General features: G+C 43.4%; 1 protein-coding gene across 1 annotated transcript; it reads left to right on the forward strand.

Moving 5' to 3' along the window:
* Positions 1 to 302: 302 nt before the first annotated feature.
* Positions 303 to 27971, forward strand: LOC309966642 (carboxypeptidase A4-like; the record flags this gene model as incomplete). Its single annotated transcript, XM_082846854.1, has 11 exons — positions 303 to 370; positions 10524 to 10605; positions 11037 to 11171; positions 12421 to 12519; positions 17210 to 17311; positions 18604 to 18696; positions 19465 to 19575; positions 20727 to 20817; positions 22210 to 22409; positions 23522 to 23606; positions 27784 to 27971. The coding sequence occupies 11 exons, from the start codon at positions 303 to 305 to the stop codon at positions 27969 to 27971; spliced, it is 1254 nt and encodes a 417-aa protein (XP_082702980.1).
* Positions 27972 to 27982: the final 11 nt, after the last annotated feature.

The raw sequence follows: 27982 nt of genomic DNA on the forward strand, positions 1-27982 counted from the left end.
AAATTCTATCCAGCACTATGGGACTTGCGTATTTACTCAAAAGACACTATTTAAATACCAAGCGATGAGCATTATAGCACCCTTAGCACAGACTTTCCCAGCCTGAGGAACAAGTTCCTGACCTTGTAAATCAAGAGGCTTGGCTTTTATCACTCAGAAGGAATGAAAGAGGCATCTGACGTACTGTCAGAGTTTCAAGGGTGCTTGGGAGTCATATTAGCATTTTTGAGGACATGAGACTGCCTCAGACTCCTTATAAATACAGCTTGACTCAGCCACTCTATGACTGACACCCTTGGGACATGAAGTGGATACTGTTCTTTGGGGACCTTATTGGGTCCAGCATCTGTGGCCAAGAAAAGTTTTTTGGGTAAGTTCCTTTTGGACTTACTATTACTTGGTTAGTTCAGAGATATGGGAACCAAATGGATTTGGAAATGAATGGCTGATTATACCTCAAGTGGTACGGTGCTGGACTCCTGTCCCAGCTTTGCCCCTGTGTCATCCTGGGTCAATTACTTCTCTTTCAGGCTCAGCTTTATCTGTGATATCAGGACTAGGTGGTCTCCACAGTCCCTCCCCAGCTCCCTAATTCCTGCCAATACTTTTCCTTCCTAGTTCTTATTTGTAAGGTCAGTTTCAGGCATTTCTACTTTCTTACTCCTATATTATGAATTACTAAGAATTACCAGAAATTGTTTCAATTTCTGCCATGCTTAAGGGAAAACCTGGGTCATAGGCTTTTTGGCTTCACTTCTCTGTTAATGGTTAAGGTTTGGTGGAGCTTTCTCGTCAGCATTTGGCATATGGAGATTTGATAGGTCTTGCCTAGCCATAACTATGAAAAGTGACATGCAAGGATACACCTGTACATTCTGTGTGTGTGTGTGCATGTGTATGCACACACATGCACACGTGCTCCACACAGAATTCCTTGAGGTTTGCAAGGGAGAGGACATTTGGGAGGTAGGAAAGGTGAAAGGATGGTATGGTACCCTACTAGAAGATTGGGGCGGATGGAGTCAAGATGGCAGTGTGGGAAGACACGGAGTACATTTCTCCCCACAACTAGGGCACCTGCCAGACACTGGTGGGGGACCTTGACGCCCAAGAAGACAGGAGGAACCCCCAAGCGAATGGCTGGGGGTTGGGCCGAAGCTCCTGCAGTGGGAGCTCCAAGTCTGAACCACTGGACTAACAGAGAACCTCAGATCCCAGGGAATATTCATTGGAGTGAGGTCTCCCAGAGGTCCTCATGTTGGCATCAAGACCCAGCTCTACCCAACAGCCTACAAACTCCAGTGTTGGAAACCTGAGGCCAAACAGCCAGTAAGACAGGAACACAATCCCACTCAACAACAACAACAAAAGAGACAGCAAAAGAATAAGTCACAGGTGAAGGAGCAAGGTAAAATCCTACAAGACCAAATAAATGAAGAGGAAATTGGCGCTCTACCTGAAAAACAATTCATAGTAATGATAGTAAGGATGATCCAGAATCTCGGAAATAGAATGGAGGCACGGATTGAGAAAATACAAGAAATGTTTAACAAAGACCTAGAAGAACTAAGAACAAACAAACAGAGATGAACAACACAGTAACTGAAATGAAAAATACACTAGAAGGAATCAATAACAGAATAACTGAGGCAGAAGAACAAATAAGTGAGCTGGAAGACAAAATGGTGGAAATAACTGCTGAGGAGCAGAATAAAGAAAAAAGAATGAAAAGAATTGAAGACAATCTCAGAGACCTCTGGGACAACACTAAGCGCACCAACATTCAAATTATAGGGGTCCCAGAAGAAGAAGAAAAAAGGGTCTGAGAAAATATTTGAAGAGATTAAAGTGAAAAACTTCCCTAAGATGGGAAAGGAAATAGTCACCCAAGTCCAGGAAGTAAAGAGAGTCCCATACAGGATAAACCCTAGGAGAAACACACCAAGACACATATTAATCAAACTAACAAAAATTAAATTCAAAGAAAAAATATTAAAAGCAGCAAGGGAAAAGCAAAAAATAACATACAAAGGAATCCCCATAAGGTTATCAGCTGATTTTTCAGCAGAAACTCTGCAGGCCAGAATGGATTGACAAGATATACTTAAAGTGATGAAAGAGAAAAACCTACAACCAAGATTACTCTACCCAGCAAGGACCTCATTCAGATTCGATGGAGAAATCAAAAGCTTTTGAGACAAGCAAAACCTAAGAGAATTCAGCACTACCAAACCAGCTTTACAACAAATGCTAAAGAAACTTCTCTAGGGGGGAAACACAAGAGAAGAAAAAGACCCACAAAAACAATCCCAAAACAATTAAGAAAATGGTAATAGGAACATACATATCGATAATAACCTTGAATGTAAATGGATTAAATGCCACAACCAAAAGACACAGACTGGCTGAATGGATACAAAAACAAGACCCATATATATGCTGTCTACAAGAGACCCACTTCAGACCTAGGGATACATACAGACTGAAAGTGAAGGGATGGAAAAAGATACTCCATGCAAATGGAAATCAAAAGAAAGCTGGAGTAACAATACTTGTATCAGATAAAATAGACCTTAAAATAAAGACCTTACAAGAGGTAAGGAAGGACACTATAAAATGTTCAAGGGATCAATCCAAGAAGAAGATGTAACAATTGTAAATGTTTATGCACCCCACATAGGAGTACCTCAATACATAAGGCAAATGCTAACAACCATGAAAGGGGAAATCGACAGTAACCCAATAATAGTAGGGGACTTTAACACCCCACTTACACCAATGGACAGATCATCCAAACAGAAAATAAATAAGGAAACACAGCTTTAAATGACACAATAGACCAGATAGATTTAATTGATATTTATAGAATATTCCACTTGAAAGTGGCAGAAACACTTTCTTCTCAAGTGCACATGGAACATTCTCCAGGATAGATCACATCTTGGGTCACAAATCAAGCCTCGGAAAATTTAAGAAAATTGAAATCGTATCAAGCATCTTTTCTGACAACAATGCTATGAGACTGGAAATCAATTACAGGAAGAAAACTGAAAAGAACACAAATACATGGAGGCTAAACAGTGCACTACTAAATAACCAAGAGATCACTGAAGAAATCAAAGAAGAAATTAAAAAATACGTAGAAACAAATGACAATGAAAGCACAATGACCCAAAACCTATGGGACGCAGCAAAAGCAGTTCTAAGAGGGAAGTTTATAGCAATTCAATCTCACCTCAGGAAACAAGAAAAATCTCAAATAAACAATCCAACCCTACACCTAAAGCAAGTAGAGAAAGAAGAACAAAGAAAACCCTAAGTCAGTAGAAGGAAAGACATAAAGATCAGAGCAGAAATAAATGAAAAAGAAATGAAGAAAACAATGACAAAGATGAATAAAACTAAAAGCTTGTTCTTTGAGAAGATAAACAAAATTGATAAACCCTTAGCCAGACTCGTCAGGAAAAAAAGGGAGAGGATGCAAATCAATAAAATTAGAAATGAAAAAGGAGAAATCACAACTGACACCCAGAAACACAAAGGATTATAAGAGACTACTACAAACAACTATATGCCAGTAAAATGGACAACCACAAAGAAATGGACAAATTCTTGGAAAGGTACAATTTTCCAAGACTGAACCAGGAAGAATTAGGAAATATAAACAGACCTATCACAAGTAATGAAATTGAAACTGTAATTAAAAATCTTCCAACAAACAAAAGTCCAGGACCAGATGGCTTCACAGGCGAATTCTACCAAACATTTAGAGAAGAGCTAACACTGATCCTTCTCAAACTCTTCCAAAAAATTGCAGAGGGAGGAGCACTCCCAAATTCATTCTATGAAGTCACCATCACCCTGATACCAAAGCCAGAAAAAGATATCACAAAAAAAGAAAATTATAGACCGATATCACTGATGAACATAGATGCAAAAATCCTGAAAAAAATACTAGCAAACAGAATCCAACAACATATTAAAAGGATCATACACCATGATCAAGTGGGATTTATCCCAGGGATGCAAGGATTCTTCAGTATATGCAAATCAATCAATGTGATACACCATATTAACAAATTAAGTAATAAAAACCATATGATCATCTCAATAGATGCAGAAAAAGCTTTCGACAAAATTCAACACCCATTTATGATAAAAACTCTCCAGAAAATGGGCATAGAGGGAACCTACCTCAACATGATAAAGGCCATATACGACAAACCCACAGCAAACATCATACTCAATGGTGAAAAACTGAAAGCATTTCCACAAGATCAGGAACAAGACAAGGATGTACACTCTCGCCACTATTATTCAACATAGTTTTGGAGGTCCTAGCCATGGCAATCAGAGAAGAAAAAGAAATAAAAGGAATACAAATTGGAAAAGAAGAAGTAAAACTGTCACTGTTTTCAGATGACATGATACTATACATAGAGAATCCTAAAGATGCCACCAGAAAACTACTAGAACTAATCAATGAATTTGGTAAGCTTGCAGGATATAAAATTAATACACAGAAATCTCTGGCATTCCTATACACTTACAACAAAAAATCAGAATGAGAAATTGAGGAAACAATCCCATTTACCATCACAACAAAAAGAATAAAATGCCTAGGAATAAACCTACCTAAGGAGGTGAAAGACTTGTACTCATAAAACTATAAAACACTGATGAAAGAAATCAAAGATGATATAAACAGATGGAGAAATATACCATGTTCTTGGATTGGAAGAATCAATATTGTGAAAATGATTATACTACCCAAAGCAATCTACAGATTCAAACGCGATCCCTATCGAGCTACCAATGACATTCTTCACAGAATTAGAACAAAAAATTTTACAACTCATGTAGAAACACAAAAGACCCCAAATAGCCAAAGCAATCTTGAGAAAGAAAAATGGAGCTGGAGGAATCAGGCCCCCCAACTTCAAAGTTTACTACAAAGCTACAGTAATCGAGACAGTATGGTACTGGCACAAAAACAGAAATATAGATCAATGGAACAGGATACAAAGCCCAGAGGTAGACCCATGCACATATGGTCACCTAATTTACAACAAAGGAGGCAAGAACATACGATGGAGAAAAGACAGCCTCTTCAATAAATGGTGCTGGGAAAACTGGACAGCTAAATGTAGAAGAATGAAATCAGAATACTACCTAACACCATACACAAAAATAAACTCCAAATGGAATAAAGACCTAAATGTAAGACCAGACACTATAAAACACTTAGAGCAAAACATAGGAAAAATACTCTTTGACATAAATCACGGCAAGATCTTTTTTGACCCTCCTCCTAGAGTAATGAAAATAAAAACAAAAATAAACAAATGGGACCTAATGAAACTTAAAAGCTTTTTCACAACAAAGGAAAGCATAAACAAGACGAAAAGACATCCCTCAGAATGGGAGAAAATACCTGCAAGTGAAACAACGGACAAAGGATTAATCTCCAAAATATACAAACAGCTCATGGTGCTCAATACAAAAAAAAATAATCCAGTAAAAAAATGGGCAGAAGAACTAAGTAGACATTTCATCAAAGAAGACATACAGATGGCCAAGAGGCACATGAAAAGATGCTCAACATCACTAATTATTAGAGAAATACAAATCAAAACTACAATGAGATATGACCTCACACTGGTCAGAATGGCCATTATCAAAAAATCTAGAAACAATAAATGCTGGATTGGGTGTGGTGAAAAAGGAACCCTCCTGCACTGTTGGTGGGAATGTAAATTGATGCAACCACTATGGAGAACAGTATGGAAGTTCCTTAAAAAACTAAAAATAGAACTATCATATGATCCAGCAATCCCACTACTGGGCATCTACCCTGAGAAAACCATAATTCAAAAAGAGACATGTACCACAATGTTCATTGCAGCTCTATTTACAATAGCCAGGACATGGAAGCAACCTAAATGCCCATCAGCAGATGAATGGATAAAGAAGATGTGGCACATATATACAATGGAATATTACTCAGCCATAAACAGAAACGAAATTGACTTATTTGTAGTGAGGTGGATGGACCTGGAGTCCGTCACACAGAGTGAAGTAAGTCAGAAAGAGAAAAACAAATACCGTATGCTAACACATATATATATATGGAATCTAAAAAAAAAAAAATGGTACTGATGAACCTATGGGCAGGGCAGGAGTAAAGATGTAGACATAGAGAATTGACTTGAGGACACGGAGCGGGAGGGTGAAGCTGGGGCGAAGTGAGAGTAGCAGCGACATATATACACTACCAAATGTAATAGCTAGCTAGTGGGAAGCTGCTGCATAGCACAGGGAGATCAGCTCGGTGCTTTTTGACCACCTAGAGGGGTGGGATAGGGAGGGTGGGAGGGAGACGCAAGAGGGAGGGGATATGGGGATATGTGTATGCATATGGCTGATTCACTCTGTTGTACAGCAGAAACTAACACAGAATTGTGGAGCAATTATACTCCAATAAAGATCTATTTAAAAAAAAAAAAAGGTTAAGAATCCTGGCCAAGGCCACTTAGCTGGTAAGCAGGGGAGTTGGAGCAAAACCCATATGCTTTTGTTATAACACAAGTTAGTCTCCAGATAGAATCCTGTATCTCACTGATCTGTCTATATCTGTTAGTTTACTCTCCATTATACTATCTGGCTAAAAGGACTTCGGAATTGTTTATTGAGATAATTACTTATATGTGATTGAGTAATTTTTTTTTTTTTTGTGGTACGCGGGCCTCTCACTGTCGTGGCCTCACCTGTTGTGGAGCACAGGCTCCGGACGCGCAGGCCCAGCAGCCATGGCTCACGGGCCCAGCCGCTCCGCGGCATGTGGGATCTTCTCGGACTGGGGCACGAACCCACATCCCCTGCATCAGCAGGCGGGCTCTCAACCACTGCACCACCAGGGAAGCCCTGATTGAGTAATGTTTATAACGATGACTTCCGTTCACACCTGGTCTCTACTGCCAAATAGCTCAGAGGGTTTAGGCATAGCAGGTGGTCAGGGAAGGAGATTTTTCCACAGGCAGCTCAGCAGTAAGTGTGTAATAACTACGCTTGCTGCCATGTGGGCTGATGCGTAGAGCTCTCAGGCTCTCGCTGCTCCTATTCACGTGGCTGAAAAATCTTTCTTTCTCACGATACAGACTTCTCTTATAATGCAGCGGACGCCTGGGTTGAGGTTTCTTGGCTGAGCTCTGGAGTGCTCACCATAGGCGCTTGCACAGAAAGGGCTGTGTGCCTGAGCAAATTGCAGATGGTTTTAACCAATAGTGTCATCCTTACCCCCAAGTCTGTTCTTGCCTCATAGTAGGGAACGCAGCAAAGGTGGAGGCCACCATGGCCTCAGCAGCTCCCATGGGATGCACGGCCTAGGCAGCCAGCTTGGTGAACATTTAGAGCAAGGGGAAGCTGGCCTCTGAGCATTCAAGTGGTTGGAAAGCCAGGATGCACGTTGGCTTGGAGGGGGAACAGTGCTGATGGAGGTGAAGATGATGGTTTCTCCCCCCACCACACCCCCAGATCTCTGTTCATTCCATCTAACTCACCTACCTCCCCAGTCGCTCTCACTCTGCTGGTGTCTTCTGTCCTGGGATTCACTCATCTTAAGGATAGGATGGTGACCAGGATGCCTAAAGGTGCACAGCAAGCATAGAACAGGAAGAAGTTGCAGAACTTGTAACATCAGCAGTAACTGGTTGGCATTTAAGAGTTCTGTGAAATCATCTCTTGTGGTGGCTTCTAAGCCTGGCTGGGGATGCAGGTGAGAAAGGCACAAAGAACAGGCCACTTGGCTGCCCACATGGTAGAAGGGGGAGAGGTAGAAGCTCAGCACCAAGGTGACTATTGACTGTCCAGAACATGGGACACATGTGAGGGTGACTGAGAGTGGATCACTAGCCATTGCGCGGTGGCGGCTGGCCAGCCCTGGGTATTGGAGAGTACCAGAGTTAAGAAGAGCTCTAGGAGCACGTACCTGTGTAGAGTAGGAGGGGGGGTGAACATGGCAACCTGCCAACCCCAACATGTCCCCCTTCCCAGGCCAATCTTCCATCTTCAGAAAGAGCTTAAGGTCTGTGAAAAGATTTCCAGGTGGTGGAGATAGGTTGTGTTCTGCCACCCACACTTTCAGGAAGGTATTTTCCAAATAGAGACAAGGACAGTGAGGGCAAGAGAGAGGCTGCCCTTCACCTGGCACCCACTTATGTTCTCTCTGTTTCTAGATATTGATGGGCTTATGTTCATGAGAATAATATAAGATTCTCCCCGCGCCCTGCCAGCTTTTAGCACCATCTGAAGTCTGTCGCCAAGGTTGTCTGCTCTGGTTGGGGAAAACCTCGTGGGTGATGGGAACTGGTCCTAAGGCCTGGGTGGCAGATTGGCTAGGAAGGTAAAGAAAAGGGCTGGACATCCAGGCAGAGGGAACAGCATGTGCAAAGGCATAGAAGGGCAAAGTATATGGTGAATTCGGAATTTCAGTGAGGCTGGAGCCAAGAATGTGTAGAAGGGAGAGGTGGAGGAGAGACAGATGGGGAAAGGCTCCATTCTGCACCAGCCTTTCTGCCCTGTCTCTCTGCATGCTGCAGATGTGTCTTTATCCTTTGGAGCTGGGTTAATTAGGACATGATGAAATGCACTGTGGTTTTAATCATCATCTGGGCCAGTTAGATTCACTGTGTTCCCTTATCATGAACAGTGCCCAGGAGTATGAAAGTTCTGTTGTGAAGTTATCACTTTGGGAGAATTAAAACACATGCTGTGGATGAATGTGTAACATGATTTTCATACTCTTAAGAGCTCCTTATTCTTATGTTTCTCTTTTTTTTCCTCTTCCTGTTCCTTCTCTCTCCTCTTTCTCTTTGTGATTACTCAAGTCAGTGCTGTATTTTACCGATGCCTCATTTTGCTAACAGAGATGTCAATGCACAGGCACTTTCCAGAACACCCATTTTTAAGATGCCTCTTTTTCTGGGGTATTAGGGTGAGTTGTGGCAGAGCATGAGTTCTGCAGATGGGTCCTTGTACTCAGCCAGGAGGAAGGATTTCTCTTCTGTTTTCAACCTGTTTCTTTTGCAAGGCTGCTTTCCTGTGTCAGGGAAATGGTGGTTTGATCCCCCATCTTTGCAGGGCTGCAGTCCAACACCTAGCAAGCCTGTTGGGTTCAGGCTGAGACCCACCAGCCAGTGGTTTCTCCACCATGGCCTCAGCAGCTCCCATGGGATGCAGTTGGCTGCCCACCTCCGAGAACCCTGTGGAGACCGGATGAGCTGGGAGAAAGTGAAGCTTCATCAATGGCGTTTCCTCCAGACTTGCCATCTGCAACAGAAGCAACTCTGCAGTGGACCTTGCCTCCTTGATGCTAGCCTAGACCCCACGGAGATCCCCCAGAAGCTCCCAGAACAAAGTTAAACTCTGAGAGTCCATCCGGATTGAGCCAGTTTTCTGATGAGGAGATGCTGATCTGCCACATGTGGCTGCACGTTTAGCTCCCTGTGACAGAACCATTTTCTCTGTCAACAGGTCCTTCAGCCCACAGCCCTCTCCAGCAGCTTTTCCTGCATTCATTTGTGTCAAAGGGATGACGCATGTGACAGCGTTGAGTGTGGATTCATTCGGGCCGTCACCTAGCAACGGCCTAATGGCTCCCCTGGCTTTCTGAGCCGGCCCAGAGCACAAAGGCAGCTTTTCAGGCTCGGCCTTCTCCCACCCACACACAGGACTTCAGGGGCCTCTACCCCTGCTGCTGCTGCAGGAGCTAAATGGTGTATAGGAAACAAGTGCGGGACAAATAACAAAGGGGGACTCGGGACTGGCCCCTATCAGGGCCCCATAGGGAGGATGAATCCCGAGTTCAGCCCCAGCACCATGCATTTGTATAGGGTTCTGGAGCTGGAAGGGCCTGGGAGAGCACCCAGCCTCTCCCCTCTTTGCTAAGAGGAAAAATAACTAACCCTCCAAGGATGGAAGGTCTATTCTCTTTTCTAGCTCTTTCCAGCATGGACATTCAGCCAGAGTTTCAGTCCTAGACCCTGACAGTGAAGAAGTGCTTCTTTATGTCTTGAGTTAGCTTTGCGTGTAACTCAGGAACATTCCTTTCTGCAAAATATATATGTTTTTCATTATAAAGTAATATGACCACATTACAGAAAACAGATACGAGGGGAAAAAAGTAAGTCATCCATAATCCCATGACCCGAACATAAGCACTGTCAGCATTTGCTATATTTCCGTTGTCTGTTTTTCTTCCAATGCATCTGCTTTTTCCATACTTGCAATCATGGCATACATACAATTTTGTGTCCTGCTCTTTCACTTAATATTTCCCTTAAAGTTATACCATAAGCACTTTTTCATATTTGCCACGTAGTCTTATTTTTAATGGCTATACATTATAACCAAAGACTAGACCATTTCCTCTCATTCGGCCCAGTTATGTCTGGGATAGTAGGCCTGAGGTTTATTTGCCAGCTGAAAGCTCACCATTATCTTTTACTTTTTTTTCCTTTCTCCAGGGACCAAGTTTTCAGGATTAATGTCAGAAATGGAGATGAGATCAGCAAACTAAGTCAGCTAGTGAATTCAGACAACTTTAAGGTACCTAGTTCTCCTTCTCTTGGGTATCAATTAACTTTAGTGGGAGAAGACTCTTGCAGCACTGGCATTGTTATTCCTGAAGAGTTTCTGTGTATAATCCTGTATTAGTCAACATGCCTTTATACAATTGAGAGGGTTGGTGGGGGAGAAGTGCTGTAGATCGCAGCAGTGCTGTCCAGGGAGATGAGAGGCCTCAGCAATGGGCTCCATCTTTCTGTCTGCATTGACTTATTACTTCTTGGGCTTTGCCAGGTATTGCCTGCTGGGGAGGCCTGACCAGATAAAATTATGAAATGGCGAAGTTTTCCCTTGTGCAGAATCCAACCCCTCAGGGATCACCAAAGCTTTTGGCAGTTGTTCTAGAAGAATGAGCTCATTGTGCCTTTTACCTGAACTATCCTTTAACCTGGTTTTACTTCTGTTCTCTTCAGCTCAACTTCTGGAAATCTCCCTCTACCTTTGATTGTCCTGTGGATGTCGTGTTCCCTTCTGTCAGTCTGCAGCCAGTCAAATCCTTCCTGAAGTCCCAGGGCTTAGAGTACTTGGTGACTGTTGAAGACCTGCAGGTGGATAGGCCAAGGTCCCTCACTGGTCTCACATAGGACCAAGCAGCCAGAGTGGACTTGAGACATTTTCAAGTTCTGGTCTTATTCTTCTCCATTTAAAAGATGAAGACATTGAAGTATATGGAAGTAAAATGCAGTGACTTGTTAGAGGAACATGTTGTACTAGAAAGGGCATACATGGGTTAGGAAACCAGCCAGATCTGGATCCAAATCCTGATTTTGCTAACTGCTAGCTGTGTGACTTTGGACAAGCTGTTAACCTCTTGAGACTCTGTTTCTTCATCAGTAAAACGGTAATAGTTATACCTACTTCATACAATTTATTGAGAAGTTTAAGTGGCTCAATGTACATAAAATGTCTAACAGTGCCAGGTATGTCATAGATGCTCCACAAGTATTAAGTCCCTCTCCCTTTTCTTATTTGAAGTCAGGAGGGAAGAACAGAGTGTATGGTGGGTAGAAGGTGGGGCCCCGGTGGGGAGGTGCTGAAGACCAGTCATAAAAAGCATCCTTTGGGAATTCCCCGGTGGTCCAGTGGTTAGGACCCCACACTTCCACTGCAGGGGACATGGGTTCGATCCCTGTTCGGGCAACTAAGATCCCGTGTGCTGTGCGGTGCGGCCAAAAAAAAGCATCCTTTGAGAAAGGGAGAATGTCACCAGCAGCCCCCAGCAGAGGGAACATCACTGCCTAAGCCAGACACCAGCCTCATGAGCTGTATTTGAACAGCAGGGCAGTGTCTGGCTCATGTTCTCTCCTTCACTGAGGTGGGTTGTGGACTAATTGGTGATTTGGCCCAGGAGTTTCCTGATGGTGTGAGCAGCTGTGAGCTTATTAATCATCCTCACATGTCACAGACATCTGCCAGGAACCTTCAAAGTATGAGTGGTTGTAAGAATTTCTTTGTTTCTGAATGGTTTCCCAAGCTGGGTATTTCAGAGGCACTGGATACCAGATGCAGACTGATGGCTAGAGAATTTGTGGTATAGGATAACCAAATAGCACATATGTTGCTTCCAGGAAGTAAGTAGGTTTTGAATGAGGTGATGTACATTGGGCTCCAAGAAGTAAGATTATATAGATATGTGGAAGAAATCAGACCTCCTTTTACACCTTGACATTTGTGCTTCTTGATATGTGTGCCAAGGGTGCTGCCATCTTGGCTACCACATGTCCCAAGATATGGTGGAAACAGCATGAAGCTCCATCCCCAAAGGATCACTTTGTAATGTTGCCGTGTCTGTTTTAGGCCCTTTTAGATAATGAAGATGAGGAAATGCAATACAATGAAGGTCAAGAACGGAGCAGTAATAACTTCAACTATGGAGCCTATCATTCCCTGGAAGCTGTAAGTATTTCAGAGCAGGTTAAGATCAAGGTCATTGGCTACTCTTCAATTCTTTTCTTTTTTTTTTTTAATTTTAGAATTTTTTAAATCTTTTTATACAGCAGGTTCTTATTAGTTATCCATTTTTCAATTCTTTTCTAATTCTTCGTTTGTTTATCTCCCACCAACACCTAAGAGCATAGTGAAACACAAACTGAACATTTTCTCCCACGTGCATCGTTCTTTTCTTAAGCAACCCCTCAAAGAAAACCATGAAATAATTGCAATCATTTCCAGTCCTTGTAATTCAACCTTCTTATACCCCACCAGAATCCCTGTATTTTATTCACTCAGATTAAAGTGTTTCTTATCCCAGGCAAATAGACAAGTGATTATTTCCAAGGTTAACCAAATATTTCCACTCATTTATCATGACTACTTATAACGTATATTTATTCCATAATGCGCTTTGGTGCTGTGTTTAGTTAGAAATCACTTATATAGATGACTGACTTTCAAGGTAAGCCAACCCTTCAAATGAGAAATTTAGAGCAGAATAATTTAATATGATATTGGAATTTGAGGAACCAAGAAGGACTGGAATGGAACTGAATCACATAGCATACGGTTTTCTTAGGTCCCTCAATGTCTTCTTCCTTAGTCTGGAAACTCTCTACTAACTCAGGAAGACACCCCAAATCTAAATTGGTATTCTTCCTATAGCTGAATATATGTTGTTCTTTATATCCAAAGATAGAGTTCTTGGCATGCTTTTCATGAGGCATATCCTTTGAATTATTTTTCTTCTAGATGAGGTTTTTTTCAAAGCTTGACCAAATATCTCCCCTTCTTTCCCAGGATTGTCAGTAGCTTTGTTTAATGTGTACACTTCCAGCCGCACTGCCCCTTGATCCCTCTTGTGACCAATGACATACAGCTGCAAAACACCTGGATAAAGTTAGGAGTTCAGTCCAGGGCCATGGACGAAAGCAGAGCTAAGGGCCCACACAGGGATCAAACCCATGATGTTAGCCTCATTAACATGGGGCACTCCCTAGCTGAGCTAACCAGTAGCAAATGTCACCCCAGATTCTGGAAACTCCATCCCCTCACCTGCCTGCTGCAGGAGCCTCACTTTCCCATCCACTCACTTTTGTTCTCTGGCTTTAAGTATCATTGTCATCTGGCTTACAGCCATCTAACATTCCCTGCAAGGCCTTTTGCTGTGGGTTGGTGTACCATCTCCCTTCTGACTTGTTCATATTCAGTTCTTTTTAAAAACAGCTTTTAAGAGCTCATATTCCACAATCACTTGGGCCTTCTTAGGTCTCTAAAGGGAATTTCATGTTTGTCTCTGCCAGGGTTTCTAGTTTCAGATCCTTTGTGTGTATTGTTGTGGTTGCTGTTATTGTTGTTAGTTTTGTGGGTAAGTTTTCCCCTGATGTTGGCAGTGTGAATTTGCACCCCTCATCTGGACACAGCTTAGTGTTTTAACTTTTCCTGGGTGACTCTCTTTCCTCTCACGACTCAGGGCAGGCATCTGACGTTCTAGGGTCAGTGGGTAGAGTTTCCAGGCCCTTTGCATGGCCAGAATTACCAATTCCCAGCTCTCAAGTTCCAGCTCCTTGCCCCATGCAGGGTCCATTGCCCTCTACTCCTATTCCTGGTTGCTATAAACTCTCGGTGCCTAAAGTGGATATCTGGTTCTGGGGCTTCATCTTCTGCTCTTTACTGTGTTACCTTGTTCCCTCTAAATTTCTGGTACCCACAATTTTTCCTTTTTTTTGGCTTTTAAATTTGGCTGGGACTCATTTTCATTGTATTTTATCTGGCTTGTCTATATATTTGGGAGGTAGTTTCTTGCTTCTGCTCAATCTGCCATAATGGCTGCAAGTCTGATAAATCCTTTAAGCTTGATTTTATTCTATATTGATTACACATTTTCGTTCTTGGTAAAGCTCCTTCTTTCAATTTTAAGGTCTAAACAGAAATTTGTTTATTTCCTTATTTCAACCCTCAAAAGGTTTGAACAACTAAGATGGATGAACTCCATTTAAATCAAACTTTTTTTTTTTACTGAAAGCAAATGGAAGCATTTGTAGCCGTGATTTATACAGCTCTTCACGTGCCCTCTCAAAGCCTTTGAAGAATCATTTCCAAAGTGGGGTGCTTGTATGGCAGGGTATAAGCAAGATGGTCCACTGGGATGGAGAAATAAACTATTGCAACTTCTATTTATATTTCTACATATATTATTTTTATATTTATTATTATCTTTATATATATTTATATTTATTATTTATTTTTATCTTTACATATATTTATTATTATCTTTAAAATAAATTTATTTATTTAGTTTTGGCTGCATTGGGTCTTTGTTGCTGCACGTGGGCTTTCTCTAGTTGCAGCGAGAGGGGGCTACTCTTTGTTGTGGTGCACGGGCTTCTCATTGCAGTGGCTTCTTTTGCTGTGGAGCACGGGCTCTAGGCGCATGGGCTTCAGTAGTTGCAGCACATGGGTTCAGCAGTTGTGGCTTGTGGGCTCTAGAGCGCAGGCTCAGTAGTTGTGGCACACGGGCTTAGTTGCTCCGTGGCATGTGGGATCTTCCCAGACCAGGGCTCGAACCCGTGTCCCCTGCATTGGCAGGCAGATTCTTAACCACTGCGCCACCATAGAAGTCCTGTATTTATTGTTAATGCAACAATTTTTTTTAACATCTTTATTGGAGTGTAATTGCTTTACAGTTGTGTATTAGTTTCTGCTTTATAACAAAGTGAATCAATTATACATATACATATATCCCCATATCTCTTCCCTTTTGCGTCTCCCTCCCTCCCACCCTCCCTATCCCCCACCTCTAGGTGGTCACAAAGCACCGAGCTCATCTCCCTGTGCTATGTGGCTGCTTCCAACTAGCTATCTATTTTACATTTGGTAGTGTATATATGTCCATGCCACTCTCTCACTTTGTCCCAGCTTACCCTTCCCCCTCCCCATATTCTCAAGGCCATTCTCTAGTAGGTCTGTGTCTTTATTCCTGTCTTGCCCCTAGGTTCTTCATGAGCTTTTCTGTTTTTGTTATTTTAGATTCCATATATATGTGTTAGCATATGGTATTTGTTTTTCTCTATCAGACTTACTTCACTCTGTATGACAGACTTTAGGCCCATCCACCTCACTACAAATAACTCAATTTCATTTCTGTTTATGGCTGAGTAATATTCCATTGTAGACATGTGCCACATCTTCTCTATCCATTCGTCTGTTGATGGACACTTAGGTTGCTTCCATGTCCTGGCTATTGTAAATAGAGCTGCAATGAATATTGTGGTACATGACTCTTTTTGAATTATGGTTTTCTCAGGATATATGCCCAGTAGTGGGTTTGCTGGGTTGTATGGTAGTTCTATTTTTAGTTTTTTAAGGAACCTCCATACTGTTCTCCATAGTGACTGTATCAATTTACATTCCCACCAACAGTGCAAGAGGGTTCCCTTTTCTCCACACCCTCTCCAGCATTTATTGTTTGTAGATTTTTTTTTTTTTTTTGCATTGTGGAGCACAGGCTCCGGACGCGCAGGCCCAGTGGCCATGGCTCACAGGCCCAGCCGCTCCGCGGCATGTGGGATCCTCCCGAACCGGGGCACGAACCCGCATCCCCCACATCGGCAGGTGGACTCCCAGCTACTGCACCACCAGGGAAGCCCTGTTTGTAGATTTTTAGATGATGGCGATTCTGACTGGTGTGAGATGATATCTCATTGTAGTTTTGATTTGCATTTCTCTAATTAATGATGTTGAGCATTCTTTCATGTGTTTGTTGGCAGTCTGTATATTTTCTTTGGAGAAATGTCCATTTAGGTCTTCTGCCCATTTTTGCATTGGGTTTTTTTTCTGATATTGAGCAATGCAACAATTTTTGTTTCTATTTTTTGTTTTATAATGTACATAATATACTTGTGTGGTATTATATATATTCATGGTGCATACTGAATTTTTTTTTTAAGAAGATGTTGGGGGTAGAAGTTTATTAATTTATTTTATTTATTTTTGCTGTGTTGGGTCTTCGTTTCTGTGTGAGGGCTTTCTCTAGTTGTGGCAAGCGGGGGCCACTCTTCATCGCGGTGCGCGGGCCTCTCTCACTATTGTGGCCTCTCGTTGCGGAGCACAGGCTCCAGACGCGCAGGATCAGTAGTTGTGGCTCACAGGCCTAGTTGCTCCGCGGCATGTGGGATCCTTCCAGACTAGGGCTCGAACCTGTGTCCCCTGCATTAGCAGGCAGATTCTCAACCACTGTGCCACCAGGGAAGCCCAACTGAATTTTTTTTTTAACTGATGGAGAAAGTGATAAAAAAGTTTGGAGAGCAATGCTTTTTAAGAACCTTGGCTAAATGGGACCCTTGCTGATTATTGAGCCTAGTATACTGCAACGGGCCACACTGTTGGAGCAGTATCTGCACAAGTCTCTCTACTCTAGTTTAATGGGCTATAATTTTGTGGACAAATAAAATGTGTTTTTGTCTAGAAAACTGTAGAAACGGATTCTTAGGCAGTTGCTTAAGAATAAGCATTCCATGCCGATAATATTGACAACCCCCAGGTTAGGGGACTGTAAAAAATCATTAAGATCAATAAGATTAAGTTCACATATACCCACCCAGAGCTGAACAAAATTTTTAAACGCTCCTGTGTTTACCTTTTCACAGTTCAGATTTACCATGAGATAGACAGCATTGCCAGAGATTTTCCTGACTTGGCAAGCAGGGTGAAGATTGGGCATTTATTTGAAAACCGGTCAGTGTATGTACTGAAGGTGAGGCCCCATGCACTTTGAAGGGCCCGACTAGACTCAGGTTCCTGGTTCCTTGTGTCCAAGATTCAGCCCTCACACCTCTGAAAGAGGTAGCTTTATAGGACCTCCTTGACTTTAGGGAGGAGGGTGAGGTGAGGAGACATCTACCTGGATTCGAATTTGGTCTGACAGAGGGTCCCCTGCTTCTGCCTAATGTGGGAGGAGTAAGTAGGAGCACATCGCATTCCAAGTTTTGGCTGAAAAGCAGAATCAGGAAGAGGTGGGAGGCGGTTAGTGTTCAAGAAAGCTCTCAGATTGGTCACAGTCTTTTCCCTCCATTCCCATCTTCTGTAAATATTAAGACAAATTGGGATGGGCCTAAAAATTCTATTCTGCTTATTTTCCTTATTGGAAAAGCAATCTAGGAAGCTGATTTTAGGGTTGATGTAGTTTTAAGCCCAGTCTATGATCCTTGGCTGCATAAAGCCTAATTTCCAGATATTTCTAACAGATTTCAGGTCTATATTGGCAAAAGAAGTAGAGAATTTATGGCAGTGACATAAATTACATAAATAATCCAGCCAAATGAATAAAAAGGAATTTGGAGATACAAACCATGGAACAAGTGATGGTGCCTAGAATTTGTCAAACCCTTGAATCCATACAGGCCCTGAGGAGCCCAGGTTTATAGCAATGGTGAAATTACCAGTGGGAGAAGACCTGCCATTGAGCTGGTTGCTGTAAAATTACCTACATGAATTTAGATTATTTGCCAACTGCTGGAGACCCTTGCTTCATTAGCACCAAGCTCTGACCCAAGGGGGCCCCACACTAAAAAGCAACAGCCAGAATTCATTTCATGCTGTTTACAAAGAGCTTTAGTGAACCCTCCCGTTCCTCATTTTAAAACTGATTTCATTTATTGCCTCAAGTAGAACAGGCTGGTTCATGCACTTTTGTGTCTCTCTGTTGGGCTACCATTTGAGGTCTTTCAAGAGGCATAATAGTATCTCTAATCACACGGGCATTATAATTCACAGTAGCAATTGTTTCCCCTTCCTATTTGCTTCCAACCTTGGAGTGGCTCAAGCTGCCCGGAGCTGCGGTGCTGCAACTGGGCCCTGCCAGCCAACAAATTAAGCTCCCTGGTCACGAAGAAGCCCGATAAAGTGATGGTGCCCTCAGACATTTGGTCTCTGAATGATCTTAAATTGATTAAATGAATAGGGGCGAGCTGGGAAGAGGAGAGGAGAGGTGAGCGGAGATGCAGGCGGGCAGGAGGGTCATTTTCTGGCCTCTTTTTCCTTCCACAGTTCAGCACTGGAGAAGGCAGGCGGCAGCTGAATTCAGGTATCTATTCCCAGGAGTGGATCTCACAGGCCACGGTGATCTGGACCACAAGGAAGGTCATGTTGCCTTGTATTACCCCAGAATTCTGTTGGGCCCAGATTGCCCTGCAGCGTCCCACACAGCTAGACCCTGGAGATGAGATAGGAAGGTACTATGCACAGACATGATAGGCTGGGGGGGTGCCTTTTCGGATGGGAGAAGCAGAAGATCAGAGCCCCATAGTCAGGCCACTGTGGCTAAATGACAAAGTGCATTCATAGCAGCAAGCAAGCTAATGAGCTGCAGAGGTGGCCCTAAAACCCTGACCCACAGTCAGTCCCGCAGGAAGGGAGCAGGGTCTTGTCAGTAGCAAAGCTCAGGTAAGCTTTACCTTTAGTCCCTTTCAGGCCACCCAGACCCTCAGGGACCTCATGCTATCTCCATGTCCCTCTGGAAAGTCTATTTTAAGCCAGCACCAGTGGAGGGGTGGTGCAAGTGGAGGATCCATCTTCCCTACCCCTAGCACAGGGAGGGGGCGTGCTCAGATTCCTAATAACTATTATGAGCACAGTGCGGCTCTCCCCTCCCCGTTCCCGCCCCCTGGAAGGAATGAATAAACAAGGCAGCCCAGGACTCACTGAGGTTGATGTCATCAGGCAACCATGTTTCCCCAGGTTTTGAAGTGCTCCATGGGCTTTGCAGAGCGCTGCACCTATGAGGGTGGCAGGGAGGCTGCAGAGGGTGGATGCTGTTCTAGGAGTTGGGCATCTTGGGAAGATAAACGGACTTAGACCTAGCAACCCAGCCTGCAGGGCACAGCTGACAAGCTCGTTGTCTCTGCTTAGACTGTATCTGATTATGGGAAGGATCCGTCCATCACCTCCATCTTGGAGAAAATGGATATTTTCTTGTTGACTGTGGCCAATCCTGATGGATATGTATACACACAAACTCAAGTGAGTAATACTGACAGAATAGGCTGGGTTTGGAGTTAAGATTTTTTGTTGAATTCCTTGCTTTGCAACTAAATAGTTGTATGACCTTAGAGAAAACTTCCACAAAATGTGCACGTTAGGAGCTTCCTTGGGGTCTCATTTTCCAGTCATTCTCTGAGCTAAGAGTCACCAGGGAATATTTTTTTCTTAGAGAGAATAGTCTAATGAACTCCCTATTATGGATCTTGAACAATTATCAACACTTTACCAATCTTCTTTTCATTTCTTTCCCTCCCACACATTTTTCCTGATGTATTTTAAAGCAAATCCCAGACATAAGGTTACTTCATTCAAACTTCTTTAGTAGTCATCTCTACCTGATGATAATTAAAACAACGAACAATATACCACTATCAACGGTAAAAAATTCATGGAAGTTCTTTAATATCATCTGATATCCCTAATTATCTTTAAACTGTCTTTTGAGACAGTTTGTTGAAATCAGGATCCAAATAAGGTCTGTACCTGCATTTGGTTGTTACGGCTCTGCAGGCTTTTTTATTCTACAGTGGTACCACCCCCGCCCCCCCCCCAACATATCTTTTAAAATGTCATTCATTTGTTGGAGAAACCAAGTAAATTGTCCTGTAGAATGTGTCACATTCTGAATTTGCCTGATGGCTTCTTTGTTCTATGCCATTTAATTTATTCCCTCATCTCCTGTATTTCCTATTCACTTGTGGTCAGATCTACATGCTTGGTTGGAGTCAGGTTAATTTTTTAGGCAAGGATAAAATAGTTGCCGTGCACTTCCTGTCACATCAGTGATCACTGAGGCCCATAATGTCCATTTGTCCCACTTTTACTGAAGTCCAAAGTTATTCAGTGGACTCAGATGGTGTCAGCCTGGGTCCCATCAGGGCATTTTGGTGAGGTCCTTTTCTCCGGGCCAGAAGGGCTAAGCCTCCTCTCTCTGGGGCATGAGAGACTCTGCAGTTAGTGAGGGCTGTAGCCCTGATGATCCTCCAGATCTCTGGAGTTGCCTCCAGAGCTGCAGGCAGCTTGTCCCATCCATGGTGCCATCTCCATCATAGTCCCCCAAAGAAAACCTTCACCTCTCCTGTGCCCTGACCCATCTCTGAATGTTGTTCCTTCCTTGGTGAATTTTTCCAAACCGATTATGGAGGAAGACACGGTCTCTAAATCCTGGAAGCTCCTGCGTTGGTACTGATCCAAATAGAAATTGGAATGTTAGTTTTGCAGGTAGGTTGGGGAGACAGTTTTTAAATCCTGCTACCCCTGGGTAGTCTGGTCCACAGGCCTCTGAGCTGGCAGTGAGGGAGCTGGTTTCCAGGCTAGTTCCATTGCTGGTTCATTGAGAAACTTGGGTAAGTCTATGTATCATTTTACTATTATTATTTGTAATTTTGAAAGGGAATGGAGGAACAATTCCTGTCCTCCTGAGAGAATGCTACTATTTTAAAAACTATTCTATCTTATATATATAAATTCATGGGCCTGCTTTGTACCCTGGCCATCCCAGCTTCTGGGCAATACCGGATGGGTGGAAGGGCTGTTGGTGGCAACTCAGAAGAGAGCAATTAGCACTGTTACCCCAACAGGCAAGATCACATTGTGAGGATTAAACTACAGCAGTTTACCCTTAGATGTGTAAATATGAACCTCAGCCCTTTGATGTCATGGAAAGAGAATGAGAATTAGGAGTCCTGGGTTCTGAGTTCCAGTTATTTAAAAATCATCCCCACAATAGTGCCAACTATGTGCCAGGTACTTTCCCATGTATAATCTTATTTATTCTTCTGACTTGGAGACTGAGTTTTCTTGTCTGAAATGAAACAATTGAAGCTCAGAGACAATCTCAAGAGCATATGGTTGATAAGAATTAGGACCTAAACTCACTTTTCAATTTCAAAGCCCGAGAGTTCTCTTTCACTATTCAGCTGTACTGATGTTTTGTTTTTAGTGTAATGTTTTAATGTAATGGTTTTAATTCTCTTACTTGCATAGAAATACCACAAAAACCACTGGGGGAAAAATAATGTGACTGTGGGAAAGGAGCTGATACAAATGTGGGAATTGAGGGTGTCAAAGTTAAGTTACAACAGGGGTGGTTTCACACATACACCAGATACCTTAGGGGCCTATATTGTGAGGTAATACAGAAGGCAGTAATTCTAAATACCTGTCAAATAATCAAGAGATTTTAGCCACAACAATAGATTATTTTTGGCAGCACTTGGCCATTAAGATCTGAACCAAGAGAATGAGTTGACACCAGAATAAATGGAGTCATTTTCATTATTAATTGGTATTCATATTAATTATCTAGAATACTTATTAATTGACAACTCACCATCAAGTATGATATTAATTATTTATGACAACTGTTGGTGATACAATACAAGGTCAGCTCTCTCCATTTAGAGTTCTACCAGTTTTCCTGCCCATGTGTGGCAGATCCAGCGCCCCACTGCCACACCCTCCCTGCAATTTACATACACTATGGACCAGATTCTCAGGGAGAAGCTAGTAATGGCCTGCCTATGCCTTCTCCCCCTCCTCTGGGTAGAGTACCCTGCATTTTTGTTTCCTTAGCCTATGAGTTAAGGTTTCTGCTTCGGCCACCCCCCACAGGAGAGGGAGCCAGTGACAACCCTTGTTCTGAAGTATACCATGGAGCCCACGCCAGTTCAGAAGTGGAGGTGAAACTGGTGGTAGATTTCATCCAGGAACGTGGGAATTTCACATGCTTCATCGACCTGCACAGCTATGCACAGCTGCTGACGTATCCATGTGGGTACATGGTCAAAAAGGCCCCGGATGCTGATGAGCTGGTAAGCGGGGCTGCATCCAGCCCTGGGCATGCTTTTCCCCTGGGTGCTGCAAAGTCCAGGAGCAGGGCTTATTTCAAGAAGCCCCAGTATTCTCTCTCTGTTCTTTGCAGTGTTCCATCAGGCCTACTGGGAATAGGAAGAAGATGATGCCTCTTATTTCTGAGTTTGCTGTGAGTTCCAAGAACCAAACCCAACCCTGTCTTTCCTTCTCACTTGTTTTTCCGCCCAAAACGTATTGCAGACCCACTGCTTGCCAAGAACTGTGGGTAGCATTGTGGTGGGCAAGGGGGAGGTGCTCCTCACTTGGTGTAAGGTAGAGTTTAAGCAGGGTGTAGGCCACAGCCTAGGGGTGCTCTGGGTCACATGCAATGACTCACCCCAGGATGTGAGCAGGCACTTAGGGTGAACTGACTGGAGTAGGGCTGGCATCCACAGAGTGACTGCAGGCCTCTCTCTCCGTGCTGGTCTGCTTGAGTGTGCCCCTCTGCCCGGGGCCACAGCTAGCTCACACGCCTCCCAGCAGATGCAGCCCCACCCAGGGCTGGCCAGGTGTGGACTAGATTCTGCTCTCGAGGTGCTCTGTGTAGGGCACATCCATATATGGCATCCCTGTCTCCACCTCCACTCTGGGAGCACCTAACTCTTAGAAGGTTTTCTCTTGAACATACTTGCCCTTCCCTCATGTTCATGAACATGACATTCCCTTCCCTCAGGATAGGTGAAGATGGTTGTGCCTTTATTAGATTTCTAATGGGCTGGTGAGCAGCCTTCCAGATCTATGATATGAAGAGCTTGAATACAGTTCCTCCAATTTGTGTTTATAATATACATGCTTCAGAATGCTTATCTGGTCTTCTTCCACCTCTCTCCTTACCCCCTGCCCCAAACTGGAAGTAAAGAACTGAGGATAAGAGAAGGAGTTGGAGGAACCATACCATTTCCCTCACTTCATAGTCAGGCCTTTGCTCTGGTTTGTTGGGAAAGAAGGAGACCAGGAGGGAACATTGAGGGAGGGGTCGGGAATTTTTCAAACCACTGCAGTACAGAACAGCTGAGGAATGTCTGGCTTCGGGATCCATTCTTTCTCACTCTGATGATTTCCCCACTCCTAGGATGAGGTGGCAAGGTGTGTAGCCAAAGCTCTGGCTTCCCTGTCGGACCCTGAGTACCAAGTGTGTCCTACCTGCACCACTGTCTGTAAGTACTCACTGAGTTTATTGGTTATAAGGAAATGCTCTGAGAGGATACTTGAAATGGAGCGGGAGAAGAGCTGCAAGTCAGCCTTCCTATGTTGTAGTCTTTTTTTGTTGTTAGTGATAGGCTGAATTTATGTCAAGTCTGTGTGATGGTAGCTGTCGCGTGCGGCCATCTTCATCAACCTGAGGTGGTGGTACGGTGGGTAGAGGGGAACCCCTCACCTTCCTGTCCAAAATGAACACGTGTTGAGCATAACAGGCTTAGGTGAGGGGTTCCCCCGACAATCATTAGCATTGAGCTGAAAAAACAAAAACTCTACCAAGACTTCAGACCTGAAGATGGTCTTGAGGCCCATCACCTACAACTCAACCCCAATTGGAGGAAATACCCTTGTTTTGGTTTCTCACTGAAGTGTTTCATCTGAGCATTTCACTCTATTCCTGCTGAGATCCTTCCAGTTCCCTTATTCTGTGAGTCTGATCTTTAAATTTTTTTTTTATTTGTTTGTTTTGTTTTTGCGGTACGCGGGCCTCTCACTGTTGTGGCCTCTGCCGTTGCGGAGCACGGTCTCCGGACGCGCAGGCTCAGCGGCCATGGCTTACGGGCCCAGCCGCTCCGCGGCATGTGGGATCTTCCCAGACCGGGGCACGAACCCGTGTCCCCTGCATCGGCAGGCAGACTTTCAACCACTGCGCCACCAGGGAAGCCGTGATCTTTACATTTTTAGATCAAATTGAAGGATATGATTATTCTCCAAGCCCCTAGCTATAAATGGGAAACAGAAACAAAAAATGTGGGGAGCAAAGCTCCTTTCAAGCAAGTGCCCTTCTTTTCCCCTCCTGTGCCTCTTCTGTAAATAGTCTTCCAACAGTTGGTCCACCCTCAAAGCCCCTGCAAACTTGTTGATAATTCTTTCCTTTTCCATACTGTAACTTGCTGTCCCGTCCTACCTACCTCGCCCTCAACTAGCTGTTCCCCTCAGGCTTCCTCTTCTGCGAAGATTCTCCAACCTACCTCTTGGGTCCTCCTCTGTACTCTGATCTCAGCACTCTTGTCTGTGTTTCACATGCCACCAAGCTGCATAAAGCACTCAGCATGATGCTGGTGGTTGTGTTGCTAATTGCAGCAACAACCCAGTAATTACTCATGGTTTATTATTACTAGTGTTGTTGCATGGGAGCTCCTCAGAGAACAAACACATCAGGAGAGGTTCTCCACCCTCTAATTAGTCAGAACTGAGTCCTACACCAAAGAGAGCTAAAGGAACTTGGCAGGAGCCTTCTGAGGAGGTCCTCTCAAAAGATCTTTGCGGGTCACCAGGGTCCTGGCTTTTGGGTCAGATGCCAGTTTAAAGAATGGCCTTTTCCTCTCATGTCAAAAACATTCTTCTCCCCAGCATAAGCTGTGCCAAAATTAAGAGATACTCATCAGATTCCTCCAGCAGAAGAGGAGAAAGGCTCTCCTGAGCATTGTCCAGGATACCTAATATTTCCTACCTCTTTCAAGAGCCCATCTTCTGTATTTTTTATAGGCTTTGTCTGCCCTCCTTTCTTCCCCAAAATGAAATCAATTTTTGTATAAAAGCACTCTAACTCCCTGGGTTATTGTATGTGTTATATAAGTAGTTGACATTTGTCCCTTCAAGTGCTGAACTTTTCCTTAGATTAATCATTTTAGATGAAAATAATTCTAAAATGGGTTTTCACACTTTCCTGCCTTCTTAAACAGAGTATGTAGAAGAGAGTTAAGCTCTGTTCTTCATGACTGAGTGGCCTTCTGAATGTCAGTTGTTGTATCTTGAAGGCCTTCTGTGCTGTACTGGACTGTTCAATCCTTTTGCTGAACAGCACAGCCTGTTTTGCTTCTTTAACTCTTGTGTCTGCTTTTTAGAGTTTTCATGTCTCCTTCCTCAGGCCACCTTCCTCTAGCAACCCTTTCCCCTCCTCTGGAAACAAGTTCATTGGGCTCGTTTAGCTCATGGATAGATTGTGAGTATTAAGGATGTTCATGACAGCATTGTTTATAGTCACAAAAGACTGGTAAGCAACTAAATGTTCATCAGTAGAGTGCTGGATAAAAACACGTTTGGTGCATTACTACAGTGAAACACTGTGCAGCCCTCAAATGAGTGAGGTGGATCTGTATGTGCTAATAGGGAATAATCTTCAAATGTTAATTGAAAAATACAGTGTATACAACAGTGTTATTAGTATGTTCCCATATGTGTTTTTTCTTTTTTTTTGTAAATTTATTTATTATTTATTTATGGCTGCGTTTGGGTCTTTGTTGCTGCACCTGGGCTTTCTCTAGTTGCGGCAAGAGGGGGCTACTCTTTGTTGCAGTGCGTGGGCTTCTCATTGCGGTGGCTTCTCTTGTTGCGGAGCATGGGCTGTATGCATGTGGGCTCAGTAGTTGTGGCGCAGGGGCTTAGTTGCTCCATGGCATGTAGGATCTTCCCGGACCAGGGCTCGAACCCATGTCCCCTGCATTGGCAGGTGGATTCTTAACCACTGTGCCACCAGGGAAGTCCCCCATATATGTTTTTTTTTTTTAAAAAAAGAGTAGGTAGACTTAGCAGGGACCCAAGTAAAGTGAAGTTCATGAACCTGATCACTTTGCTCAGCAGAGGTCTTCTTGGCCCCTTCCTGAATTTAAAATCTGTTCTGAAATACTTGAGCTTGCCATGTAAATAACTTCTAGAAACTTCTGGTGCCATTGCCTGTTTTTTTTATTCATCATTTTTCTTAGTGTAGAGAAAGGCTGTGGGAATTACATAAGAATTTCAGAGAGTATAGGAGAGCCTGTTCCATAACCTCTGGGAGCATGTAATTGTAGCAGAAGCAGCATCTCTAGAAAATCACAAATGGTATCATGAGAAACAACCTTTAGGAACAATGGAAAAACAAAGGGACCCATATTTTCATTTAGTAGACATATATATTATATTATAAATGGACCCCAAGTCGGTTGAAGAAAGCATGGGCTTTGTCATCAGATGGATTGGGTTTAAATTCCAGCCTTGCCATTTTCCATCTGTATTTTCTTAGATAAATTATTCATTCTGAACCTGGATTTTCTCATCTGAAAAACAAGGACAGTAATACCTACCTCATTGGCCTCTTAAAGATGAAATGAGATCATAAGTGTAAACTTTACAGTATGATGACTGGCTCATGGTAGATGTTCAACAAATGATAGCTGCTATTACATTGTTATTTTAGTATTCAGTATCATCTACACTTTGCACTTTTAGCCAGTTTCTTCTCTAATAGAGTTTTGACTGGAAGAAGCAGGAAAACAGGCCTCTTGCCTTTCGGCAAAGAGAAGTCCCAAGGGCTGTGCTTCTTTCTCTCTGTGTATCAGTTATCTCTTGAGATGTAAGGAACTATCCTAAAATTTAACAGCTTAAAACAATAAACATTAATTTTCTTACACAGTTTCTGTGGGTCAGGAGCTCAGGAGCTTCTTATCTGGGTAGCTCTGGCTCAGGGACTCTCAGGACCTTGCAGTTAAGGTGTCTTCCTTAGGGCTACAGTCATCTAGAGGCTTGATGGGGCTGGAGGATCTTCTTCTCAGATGGCTCACTCAGATGCCTGGCAAGTGATGGATAATTACCGGCACTGAGTTCTTCAGCACGTAGACCTCTTTACAGGGCTTCTTGAGTGTCCTTACAACATGACAGCTGGCTTCCCAGAGCCAGTGATCCAAGAGAGAGCAAGGCGGAAGCCATGATATTTATCACCTAGCTTTGAAGGGCACACACTTTCATTTCTGCAGTCTCCTGAAAAACAGGTCAAGTTGGCCCTGTCCAGTGTAGGAGGGCACAACACAAGGATGTGAATACCAGGAGACAAGGATCATTGTGGCTATCTTGGAGGCTGCCTACCACACTCTGTAAAGATTTGCTTCCAGTGACCTGAAGGAGTCTACACAGTGCGTTGGTGACAAGATGGAAATGAGGATTTAAAATCTCTTGGATTGAGACTAGTGAAGACCCTCATGGTGCGGGACAGTCTGAGACATAGGGTCAGGCCAGTGTTTATGTTGTACGCCTGATGACTTTCAGAAATAACTGTAGATCCCTAAGGAACCACAGGTGGGCAGAGCTCCAGGCCCCTTTCCATCTAACCCTGAAAGGAACTAGGCTTCAAAGGTGTTTTCTCTTTTGACTTAACAGATCCAGCTAGTGGCAGCAGTGTTGACTGGGCATATGATAATGGCATCAAGTATGCATTCACTTTTGAGTTGAGAGATACTGGGCACTATGGCTTCTTCCTGCCAGCCAACCAGATCATCCCCACTGCAGAGGAGACCTGGCTGGGACTGAAGACCATCATGGAGCATGTGCGGGACAACCTCTCCTAGAAGAGAGCCTG

The sequence above is a fragment of the Leucopleurus acutus genome (assembly GCF_964270905.1).
Source record: "Leucopleurus acutus genome assembly, chromosome: 9".
Taxonomy (NCBI): Eukaryota; Metazoa; Chordata; class Mammalia; order Artiodactyla; family Delphinidae; genus Leucopleurus; species Leucopleurus acutus.